General features: G+C 54.8%; 1 protein-coding gene across 1 annotated transcript in view; it reads left to right on the top strand.

Moving 5' to 3' along the window:
• Fam178b (family with sequence similarity 178 member B) overlaps positions 1–12,123 on the top strand; it is an 84,568-nt gene that overhangs the window by 66,551 nt on the left and 5,894 nt on the right. The window contains exon 12 of the mRNA XM_051204576.1: positions 2,653–2,778. Within this exon, the coding sequence (XP_051060533.1) occupies positions 2,653–2,778 (126 nt within the window). The remainder of the gene's footprint in view (positions 1–2,652; positions 2,779–12,123) is intronic.

Raw genomic sequence — 12,123 nt, 5'->3', positions numbered from 1 at the left:
CCATTCTCCCATTCTCTCTTTCCAAGATGTTGGATGCAGGGAGAAAACTCAAGTATTCAGGTTTGGCAGCAGAGGCTAATTATCTTACCTTCTGAGTAGTCCTGTCAACTTCATGTCCTATGAAGCCAGGTGGCCTTGATCATAAGACCCTCCTGCCTCTACTTCACATACCCCTAAGCTTAGAAGCAGGTGCCATCATGTCTGTTAACAAGCCACTTTGCTCAGATGTCTTTTTTTGAGACAAGGTTTCTTTATGTAGTCCTGACTGTCCTGGAACTTGCCATGTAAACCAAGCTGGCCTCAAACTCAGAAATCCTCTATCCCTTCGGCCTCCCAAGTGCTGGAATTAAAGTCATGAACCACCACATTCAGCCTCAAATCATGTCTTGAAAATTGGAAAGCAAGGACTTTGAGCACCCCAAATTAAGGGGGATGGGAAAGTTTGACTCTCCCAGGAAATGGTTAACTAAAGTCCTAATGCTAGTCAGCCATGTGTTTGCCTAATGAGTACTTAATAAGCATTTGCCATGTGCCAGGCATGGTGCTTGGCCTCCTGGACCCTGCAGGAGACTACGCTGACCTCATCACCAGGGAGAGGGCTGATGATAGTCAGTACACTAAGCAGGCGGGTTCTATGCCTGTGTAGGGTAAATGACGCTGGAGAGGAAAGACGTGCAGGACAGGGGACCGGTAAGGGTGGTAAGCACAAGTGCTGTGGCTAGATGTGACAGCAGACACCACCCTGTAAGGGCCCAGGCTCCTGAGCACAGCAGCCAGTCATTTGGGGCTTCCTAGTGCCTCATGGCCACCTCTCCTGTGCAAATTGGAGCCACTGCCAGGAGTTGAGAGCAAGAGACACATGCTGTGTAGACAGTTGCTTTGCCAGGATCTCCTCCTGCCAGGAGACTGGCAGGGCCAGTGGAGGCCTGTCCTGGGCGATCATCACTTCTTACCCTAAGGTGTCTACCCTAATGGGTGAGTGTTTGCTGAGTTGGCGCTCTGTAAAGGAGGTAGGGGGAGGGGGTGGAAAGGGTGTCGTCTTCTCCTGACCCTCCCTCTTAAAGACCCTTCAAGAACCAAAGAAGCCTTCAGCCCGGAGAGAGGGTGGCATGTGGGGGCGGGGCGATGCGGGAAACAAAAGAGAATCTGAGACCAAAACGCAAGACTGCACTGAGGCATTGCCAGGGCTTTCTGGAGCGAGAGGAAAAACACAAGAGTGAGCAAGTGAGCTTGGCCTGTGCTTTCCCTACCGGCCCTGCCCCCAGCTGCTAGAGTCGGGAGGGTCCCGGCTCTGCTCAGGCGGGCCTTCAAGTCATGCTGGGGGCGTGGTCTTCGAGGCAGGGCGGGGCAGTCCAGTGCTTGCACAGCTGTGAGCCGTGAGCCTGCAGCGTGCGAAAGGGCAGGGCTGTTTTGAAAATTATCCCGAAGGCTGGCACAAGGCACTGCCGCTCTCGGTGCAGCCCCAGATGGAATCTATCTCTGTCCAGATCCTTCCTCCCGGTTTTTGCTGCCTTCTTCCCACATCCCAGGAGCCAGAGCCGGCCTGACTCCTAGCTCCGCATCCTCCAGTCCCTGCCCAGCTGCTGCTCTCCAGGGCGTCTAAGGTTGAGGGCAGCTGAAGTGCTGAGCAGGTGCTGGTGGATGAGTCACAGGAGGAAGCCAGGTGTGGTGTGCGGCCTGGCTGGGCTCAAGCTGGGAGCGGGAGCTGGGCTCCGGGCTCAGCCCTCTTGCCTGTGGCCACACTGCACCTGCTAGATCTAAGGAATCGGCCCCCTTGAACTACCCTGACACTGCCCCTTCTTCCGATTCGTGCCCCATCCCTAGGGTTGCACATGGCTGACTTGAAGAGACTAGAACCGGGGCCTGCCCACCTTGACCCAGCCATACCCCATAACCTGGGCGGTCCTTGCTGGAACCCAATCTAGACTGCCCAAGCCCATGTTTGGGATGACCAGAGGGAGGGGCTAGAGTCAGGCCCCAGGCAAGTTGCATCCCTCCCAGGGGGTTCAAAGCCTGTTTTGTTCAGAGGGGTTGGGCAGTTTTCTTCAAAGCTAAGCAGGAGGTAGGGTGCCCGGTAGATTAGCACATCTACCTAATGCCTGTGTAGACCTCGCAGGGGAATCCCCAGCTAAACAGACCAACTGAAAGGGTGTTTGTGAGACTGAGAAAACTGAGTATAGACACAGGATGAGGGTGAAGCATCGGTTATTTTGTTGGACAAGAAAATAGTATGGCTTTTTAGGTGGCCGAGGTCCTGCTCAGGTGGCAAAGGGAATTTCTTTCTTACTCCTGGTTTTCCAGGTGAGCTTCCTAATTCAGCAAGTTAAGGAAGGGCTCCCCCTGTGCTAGGTAAAACTGTGTGTGTGTGTGTGTGTGTGTGTGTGTGGTGTGTGTGTGTATGTGTGTGTGTGTGTATGTGTGTGTGTGTGTGTGTGTGTGTGTGCGCCTGTGTACACCCATGTACATGCACACATGTCCATATACATGTCCCTTCTCCTAGGAAGAAGGGGCGTGGACCATTTTAGGGAGGTCACATAGGAGAGGTGGATCCAGGTTCTGGAAGCTGGGGTTATGACCCTCTGCCCCCAGCCAAAGGTGTCTCCCCGAGCACGTGTACACACACTCAGTCACAACCTCCTTTCTCCTCTCCAGCTATCCTTGCTCAGCCAGCTCCTCAGCCTCATGAGACCATCATCCCTCAGGCAGTGTCTGGGCATTGAGAACTTGCCACCCTGTCAGGGGCAAGAGTCAAAGGCCAATGCTGAGCTAGACCACAAGGTAAGCTCTTCACCCCTGCCTGCCTTCACCAAGAAGACCCTGCTACCCCAGTTAACGGGGAAGGAGGGCCTGTCCCCATTGCACAGCCTGAGGGGCCTGTGGCTGCCAGTCCTTCCTGAACCCAGAACCGCAAGCCACTCTAGGACAGAGGCCAGCAGGCTGCCTTCTATGTGGGGAGGAGGTGCTCCGCATCCCTCCCAGGCCTATAATTAGCACCTCTGCCCCCTGTGCGTGGAGGTGCCGGTAAAGCTGTAGGGGGCGGGGCGGTACCAACAGAGCTAAGCCCAGAGTCCCTGCTTATTCCCACTAATGTTGACCAAGGCTTAGCCTTTGACCCCTTTCCAGTTCTTCCAAGCTTTGTCAAGCTTTCCTGAAAGCCAGACTTGGGCACCAGTCAAAGACAACGAATACCCTGGTTTGAGGGGTTGTGGGTTAGGAATAGCAGAGGCCTGTGCACCCCTGAGGTTAGGAACTAAGGTGGGTGTGGGGGATTTCCACAGGCCCGTCTTACCCTAGAGACTCAGGTTGAAGGATGGAGATAGGGATCTTCTAATTCAGCAAGGCAGAGATTCAAAAATCTGGTTCCTGAGGTCGAATATTAACAATCCAGAAGTCCAACCTCTGGGCATCACTCTGAAAATCAGATAAGTGAATTAATGACTTAATGAACACAAATGAACCATTAAGAAGATGGGATAATCCCCAGGTGCACAGGTGCACACTCCCCTCAGAACGGGCAGGGAAGTTTGCCTTCGCTGTGGGATTTGTATTTGGGCTTTTACACGGCTCCAGTCTCCCAGGAAGGTGGAGACCGTCTGCACATCCCTTTCCTTCGCCAAGTACTCCCCAGGAAACAGGAGTGGACGGCACAGCCAGGTGGGGGGGGGCTCTAGAAAGGAGCTGGGGTCGGCCCCTGGGTGGGTACTTTGTCATGGCTGGACACAAGAGGCCTAGGGGTAACCAAAGAAGTACGAGAAAAAGGAAGAAGGGGTTGTTGCCTAGCCCGGCTGACTGGAAACTGGATGGCCTCCAGGAACCTTCTGGGCCAGGCTACAGCCTCACGCAGCAGCAGGAGTGTGGCTGCTACCAGGACCCCAGCTCCCACGGCTCACCTCATGTCTGAACTATCGGTTGTAGGGGCAGAAGGCGTCTGTGTAGAAGTCCTGTGAGGGGTGCTTTACTTTGAAGGCTCCAAGCACAGCTTCCCTTCCTTCCTTGGTTGTCTATTAGAGATGGTCAGGGTTGTCCTGACCCTGCAGGAGAGGAGAGCTGTGCATCCAGGGTTGCTTCCTGCCCCCAAGCAAAGGGTACATTGGGGACAACAGCAGGGGCATTCGGGATGGAGCTGCTCTCAGAACCCGTGTGCAGCAGCCAAGACCCCACCAGCGCCTCTGGGCTGCCCTTCACCTTGACCTCTGGTGGTGAGGTAGCTAAGGGCAGAGGCAATCTGGGGACTAGGGGTGGGACGTGGGGGGTGACAAGTGGGACGCCATGATAGAGAGAGTGTGAAATGGTTCCAGTTCTGTGCCCTGGGCTAGGTGCTGCGGTGGCTGGGAGGGGCCAGGCCACGCAGGCGACTAGGCCGCACTCCACCTCAGCCAACTGACTCCTCATTAGGCCTGAGCATGTCTCATCTTCAAAGATGAGATGGGGCTACTCACCAGCCAAAATGAGCAGCGGCGTCATCCGCCCTATTTTACAGGGAGTGGTGGTCTGGAATGGGGCAGCCTTTCATCCCCAGAGCTCAAAGTCTTTGCCTTTTTGCTTCTTGAATGCAGTGGGGGAAACTGAGGCCAGAGTTCAGGTCAGTTGGAGGTGATCATGTGTGAAGGAGACAGTTTCTTCCCAGCCTTTGAGGCTGCCCTGCTGAGCTCCTGCCTGTCCCACGCTAAATACCCTCCTGTCTGGGAGATTTCCTGCCCTAAACTGCGGGGGTCACAGCCCTCCTCCAACCCTGCAAATAAACACTTCTGCAGGCTCTCCTGGTCTTCCCTCCTCCCTTCCCCAGGGAGGGCACGAGCCTCCACTGTTGTCCTTTGCCTGTGGCCGTCTGTCTGTCCCACTGTGCCGTGGGCACGGCTGTGTGTCCCAGCATTGAGTGTGTTTTGCCACTCAGCGGAAAAACTGAACAAATGAATTGTACTTCATCCCTCTCCTCCTGTCTACTCCGTTTTGGCTATGGGCTCCCCTGCTCCCATTTTTGAATCTGCCATCCTTCTGCACCGCCTGTGACCAGTGGCAGCCCTCCGGCCTCTTAATACCCTTGTATCATTAAGACCACAAGCATTTATGGAACCCTGCGCTTCAGAAGAATTACCTTGGTGATGAGAGGGCCAATCGCAGGGCATTGTTGATAATTACCAGTTAGTGAGGCTCCTGCCTGGGAAAGCAAACCACCAACTACTTTAACAAAAGAAGCAACTGCTCGGCTTCCAGTCTGTGGGGGCAGGGACGAGCAGGGCCAGAGGCAGGGGCAGGCTGGGTTCCCAAGCAGGGTCAAAGTCTCTTACCATGCTATTAGCACATACAAACATGCTTGGAAAATAAGGTGTTCTGTGGGAGGCTGGAGTCTAGCTCAGTGGTAGCATGCTTAACTAGCGTGTGCGAGGTCCTGTGTTCAGTTCTCTGTACCACCAAAAAGGGGAGAAGGAGCTTTATAAGATTAGGGTGTAAGATTTAACGTTTTAACGACTTAAAGTGCCAGGCTCAGTGCCTAGCACCTGTAGTCCAGGCTATTCAAGAAATTGAGCCTGGTGGTGGTGGTGGTGGCGCACGCCTTTGATCCCAGCAGAGACAGGCAGATCTCTGTGAGTTTGGTCAGCCTGGTCTACAGAGTGAGTTCCAGGACAGTCAGGACTGTTTCACAGAGAGCTTCATTCCTGAAGCTCATCTCACAATATTTATATCTAGTGCTGATTCCTTGCTGGCTATCTATGCACTGGGCTTGTCCAGTCTGAGCATCTCATCTAGGTGAGAAGATGCATGGACCCTGGTAGCTCCTAGCAAGAGCAGGCATCCTGTCTGTCAGAGCCAGGTGGGAGATGACACGTTTACACAGAGGTGAGTATAGTAACACTAGGGCTGGCCTTCCAATGCTTCCTCTTGGCCAGGGACGTGATTCTGCCAGAGACAGCTCCTTCTCAGGCCTCTTGAGACTGGCCTTCTGGTTGCAGGCAGGAAAACATTGCATAACGTGACTCAATTTTCTCCTCCAGACTACCAACTCAGCTCTGCAACCCAGCACCAGGGTTACCAGGGGCATTTGGTTTTAACTACAGTAGATGCTATCTGAGTGTGGCCAGACTTAGCCTAGTTATTTTGTGTCCGCTCTTGGAGTTGGTCTTGTTAAATCTGCCATTGTGCTTCTTGTTCCTGTTTAACCACAGTTTCCAAATAATTTTTGCTTTTTCTTCCAGGTCTATTGCTGTGTGTGTATGCCTCTACTATGCATGGATGTGTGAATACATATGCATGTGTGTATGTATTTATACATATATATTTATACATATACATATATATACATACATATGTAAATATACATACTTGTGCTTTTTTTTCCCCTGATACTACTGAATATCATGGTACCCTGTCACATGTTAAGCTTGTGCTTGCTACTGAGTATCTACAGCACAGCCCAGATTCGGTATCTACAGCACAGCCCAGATGCCCTATTAATTGCCCCCCCCCCAGAGATTTGGAAGGAATAGGGAACCAGAATCTTGATGATGAGATGGAGTGTCTCTCTAGTTGGTTAAATTTGAGGAAGTCAAACTGTCTCTCACTGTGAAATGAAAACTGTGGATAAGGAGGCCAACTTGGCACAGGGAGCCTACTCCTCCCCCAGCCCCCTGCCTCCTCCCAGCCTGATAGTGGATGCCTTCCAAGGTGGACAGCTTGAGGCTCACTGAGCACTGTGCATGGGTCAGCCTCCTGCAGGTGCTCTCTTCCTTGTAAGGTCCCAGGCTGCTGTCTGTGCTACAGAGAGGCCTTGGGCAAGCTTGTTTATGGAGAAGCAGTGTTTGTGGAAATGGGATTTTATGGGGGTGGGGGTGTGCTTTTGACTGTGGGTGATGCTAGGGATAGGCTCCAGCCAGCTGCTGCTCTACAGAGGTGTGTGTCTGCCTGGCCTGTGCCCAGGGCGTGGGCCTCTAGTGTGTTTGTGTGTGAGTGCCCTGTGTGCATCCCCTGTAAACCCTTGTGGTGTGTGCCAGGTGTGTTTGAGAGACTTGGTGAACAAGTTTTGCTGCTTTTGTGCTGCAACCATAGACTGCAGCTGTCTGTCCCTGGGCTGGCTGACCCTGCCAAGAACTGCCTTAATGGGCGGTTGTGGTAGGGAGAGGCCAGCTCTCACTGCAGGCACAGGACAGGGTTAGCTGCCCCCTGGCATCTCTGTGCTGGTCTCTGGCCTCTCTTGCTGATACTTACAACCCCAACAAAGGGTTATGTGTTTCCTGGGGCTTGGCTTGAGCCTGTGTCATCTTCAAATACAAGCAGACTCTGGAGCCTCTTCTCGTGTCCTTTCTAACCTGAAAGTGCACTGCCTCCCTCTCCCCCCCCCCCCACCCCCAGTGCAGTACTTGGGTCAGGACGAGGTTAGGAGAGCCAGGAGGAAACTGGGTTTGAGAAATGGAAAATAGACATGCAGGACTCCTGAGTCCTTCCTGTGGTTTTGTCCTGCCTCCCTTCCTGGCTAGCCTGAGGAGCAGTACTGCATTTTGTCATGACCCTGGTGGCCTCTGAGCCCCTGGCCCTGTAGATGAGTTGAACTACATGCAAGTATAGACTAGGCCAGGCCAGCTTTGCGTGGTTCCCAGGACCCGGCCTCTTTGCAAGAGCATGAGCAGGGCCTGCAGTGACAGGGTTAGGCCCAGGAGGCAGGGTGGGGGCCCAGGGAGCTTTTATCCAAGCCCGACCGGCTGGAGGACCCTTAGGATCCCTGTCTGTGGGCAGGTGATTCATGAGCTTCTATCCTGACCCAACCACAACACCCTGCATGCTGATGGCCTTGGCCTTGCATCTTCCTGTCTGTTGAACTCCAGAGGTCCATAACAATTCACCCATGGCATGCCCACTGTCCTCATGAACTTTAACAGAGATGCCTGTGAGGCTGGGTCCCCCCCCCCCCCGCCCCCAGTCAACCTCAGCCTCCGGTCTCCACTGAAATGCCTGGCCTGAGCAGAAGTAAGCCATGCGAGGCACCCACCGTCCCTACACCCAGCCTGGCCTCTACTTCTCTCTTCCAGGCCAGAGTTGGGTGTGGGAGCCCTCGCTGCGTGCTTCATCCAAGCAGCTGGGCCTTGGCTGACTGGGGGGGGGGGTTACTCCCTCCCACAGGGGTCACAGCCCTAGCTGCTGTCTGCTCCCGCCTTCTGGCCTGTTCTTTTGTCTTCCCTGATCCCCCAGAAGTACATATACCATTCACGCAACCCCAGTGTTACTCCCCTAATGCTTGGCCCGACCCTACGGTGCGTTCCCACACAGGCTCTCTCCTGCCTGTGTGTGTGAAACCCTAGGTTGACCTCCTTTCCTCGGCCACCCTGGCCAGGGGTAAAGAAAGAGCTTCTGTCCCTCAGTCAAGTCTCGCTAGCTTGGCATGGACCGCGATTGGCTGGCCCAGGTCACGTGTAGTCTGCTTGAGTCCACTCTGCAGACACCACCATGGAACATTTTGGCCTAAATGTAGGGGACAGGAAGCTGGGCCACTCTTACAAAGGAGGGGGTACATCCTAGGTACCCAGAAACTTTGGGCTGCACAGCGCGCCCTGTTTTTCTGTCATGGCTTTTGAGAGAAAGCGGCTCTCTCTGCAGATGGCCAGTTCCAGGCCCCCACATGCTCACCGATGCGCACTCCCACCCGTAGATTCCTGTAGCCACAGGGCCCTGGCACAGCCAGGTTTTCCATCCAGACTCCCATGGGATCAGGGTCTCTGGTTCCAGCTGGAGAAGAAGCAGGAAGAGCTACCATTCCTGCTTGTCATCGTACTTGCCCCCACCTCCACCCCGAAAGGAAGCCAAAGCAGGAGGGCGGACAGGGTGGGATCTCTCTTCCCAGGATTTGCCCACAGCCCTGTGGTCCCTCCCTCTGGAGTCCCGCCCTGCTCCAGCTGTCTGGGACAGTGGCACTTCAGACCTCTCCTTATGTCCCACCCTGCCTCCTGTGCCAAAGCTTCCCAGCTCCCACCCAGCCCTGGAGCAGGCCCAGAAGTCCCCTTGGGTCCATTCTCAAGAGTTTAGGTAGAGCTTGCCAAAGAGGATCCTGCTGTGAGGGGCCTGGGGTCTCCACTCATTTTCTGGGAAGTTAGAACAGGTGGAGCTCATGCTCTGAGGAAGTGGAGGGCGTGAGGGCACATCCTGATCCTCTCAGATCCACCAGCACCCTGGGGAGAGACCTCCTGCCTCCTGACCGAGCTGGGTCCAGAGAGAAAGTTTTCATGGAGTGGCTGTGGCCAGCAGCTGATCCGGAAGTCCTGTTCCTGCCTATGTGCTGCCAGCTTGTCCCCTGTCACCCAAAACTGGCTTCACCTCTGTTCCTCCCGCACGGCCCCATCATTTCATTTATGAAGTACAGGGCCTGCCCTGCCAGCCCAGTGGTGAATCTGGCAGGCTGCGTCTGTGACGTCTGCTGCCTGACCTCTTGACCCTGTGTCTTCAGGGACACTGGTCTAGGAAAGGGCATTATGTCACATGTCTCATTTCCGAGCACTTAATCATGGGTCCTCATCATTTCCTACTTGCCAGAACTATCCCGGGCAGTCACGTTGGAAGTCAGCTTTTCTTTTGGGATGAAACCTTGGTGGCAGCCCTCTGCTCCATTGCTAATCTAGTGCCAGGGCCAGGGCCAGGGCAGGGAGTTTAACTAGAGCTGCGTGAACGTGGGGAGCATCTTGTGCATTTTACCCCTAGAAACAGGGAGGAAGTGTCAGCAGCTACCATGTGCCAGCGTTCAGAAAGGTGTGGTTGGAAGCATGCATGTCCTGTGCTTGGGTGAATGAAAGATAGAGCCTGCTCCTCTCCATAAGCTGGAGCGCTTGTCCTGGGGCCTCTGAGTGGCCGGCCCTACCTCAGGGTTACTCAGGACTGATGATGTTGCTGTTTTCAGAACCCCTGGAGGAGCGCCTGGACCTGCACTTGGGCCCAGACTAATGTCCTCATCTACCCCGGGAATAGCCTGGTCGCTAGAACACCCAGGGACCTGTGCTCTCTTCCACAGCGTCAGCCCCATTTAGAGAGGTCCACAAGTACATGTGTGTGTGTGCATGCACGTATACACAAACACAAGCACACCACACACTTCCGGATGAAGTGGGGGGGAGACCCAGACATCTGCTACTTGCCGTATTTCCCCTAACTGGACATGTTGGAGATCTTAGCCAAGCTTGAGCTCCTACACACACCAAGACCTAGGCCGCCTCTGTGTGTCCCATTGGATCAGGGTGCCGGGACACTTCGAGGTCCACCTGTCACCACAGGTCATGTAGTGAGCAGTGCAGCTGCAGCCGTTAGCTGGATGGTTCTAGAGTTCACCTTCGGCACATGTGCTCTTCCCCTCCCCCACCCCCAGGACCCACATGTGGCAGGAGGTGGCATGTAGTGCAGGGTTCCCCTGGGATCAGTTGTCAAGCTAGGCTGGGCTGAGCCTCCAGACCTTAGAGACTGAGCTGAGTGCAAGCTCCCCAGGGTAGCCACCAGCCAGGGCTGTGATGTCAAAGGCGGACACAAAGGAGGTAGCCAGCCCTGGCATCTTGGTGCTGTCCCCTGCAGGATGAGCCCGGGCCTCAGCAGTGTGGCTTAGACCGCCACTGCCCGCTTATCATCTCCCTCATCTTCCTCCCTCAGTGTTCCTGGGCCAGCCTCAGTTCTCCTGGGTCCCTAGTAGCTGCCCAGAGCCTGGCTGGACCTGCTTCCTCAGAGTCTTCTTGCCCGCAGAAAGTCTACTGTCCCCTTCTGCAGGCTCTAAGGCCAGGGCTCCGTCTAAAGACTCCAGGGTGAGACTACAGCCTTGGTGGCGACCTGAGGTGGGAGAAACTGCCGGTTAGGGAAAGTGGTTCCCTGGGAACTCCCTTCTCCCTTCTTCCCTTTGGTGTAAGTAACCCAGCCTGCCCCCTTGGCATTAGCCAGCAGGGGATTTCCTGGAGGATGAAGTTCCTGGGAAATTGTCCACTCATGTTCCCTTTTGTCTCTCATTTGACCAAAACTTGCAAATGAGTTCCACTTGACCCAGGGGACTTGAGAGATTCCTAAGATCAGAAATAAGTGGAGCAGAAGCAGAGGTACACCTGCCTGTGGTCTGCTGGGTGACAGCCTTGTGACCCTTTCACCCCTGGGTCCCGGTTTGGGAGAGAGCAGGAATCAGACATGCCACATTGAGTTTCTGGGAAGAGCCGTGCACCAGACAGCGGAGAGTCCCCGGAAGTGGAAGCAAAGGCTTTCTTGCTGGCAGTGTGACCCGGGGACAGTACTGCCTTGGCTTGTCAGCATTGGGTCCAGGCACGTCCTGTCCTTCACCCTCTGCCTCTCTCTTCTGAGTCCTTGGCTGAAGTTTCCTGGATCTCTTTCCCTCTGTGGTTTCCCAGCCCGGATTCATGTTTGTGCTTGAGGGGTTGGGCTCCTCAAGTAGCTGGGGTCCTCCTGCGGCTTCAAACAAGGTATGAGGCCGGCTTGGATATTACAGTCCCACCACCATGCAAGACTGACGCAGACAGCATACCAATCCTACCCCCAGCTGCGCACGCACGCACGCACGCACGCACGCACGCACGCACGCACGCAAGCCGTGCGCACCACACACACAAACTGAGATCTAGAAGGGGCCATCCTTGGCTTGGGGAAGAGGCCACTTTGTGGTCCCAAAGGGCAGAGGGGTAATCTGGTGGGGACTACTTAACCCAAGTCCGGTCCTCTGGCCATTCCTGCGTAACTAATTCTGTGGTGCCAGCCAGGACAGGAACAGGCTTGCTAGATTCAGAAATTGGTCATTGTCACAGAAAGGGAAATGTACATCCTACTCTTACTAGGATGACCCTGGCCTGCCCTGCACGCCTGCTCTGTGCCCCTAGCCCTCCGTGGGTTCTCCGAGCCAGTGGCATTTTAGAGGAAGGGTCTCCGGTTCTGCGTGCTCAGGCCCAGAACCCCAGTCCCTGCTAATGCTCCGTTTCCCTTAACTGACCCAGAGGAACCAAACACTCCCTCCACAAAGGGGACCTTTGCCTGCCGGTCTGGAGGAAATGTGAGGAGAAGGCTGGGCATGGCCCATGTCCACACTGGGACTTGGTGTTGTTTGGGGTTGGTTTTTCTGGAGACAGTCTCCCCCACACCCACCCCCATGCAGAGATTAAAGGCATGCAC

This window comes from Phodopus roborovskii, unplaced genomic scaffold, assembly GCF_943737965.1.
Source record: "Phodopus roborovskii unplaced genomic scaffold, PHOROB, whole genome shotgun sequence".
Classification (NCBI taxonomy): Eukaryota; Metazoa; Chordata; class Mammalia; order Rodentia; family Cricetidae; genus Phodopus; species Phodopus roborovskii.
The sequence above is the reverse complement of the archived record's forward strand: the minus strand, read 5'-3'. Positions and strand labels throughout refer to the sequence as shown.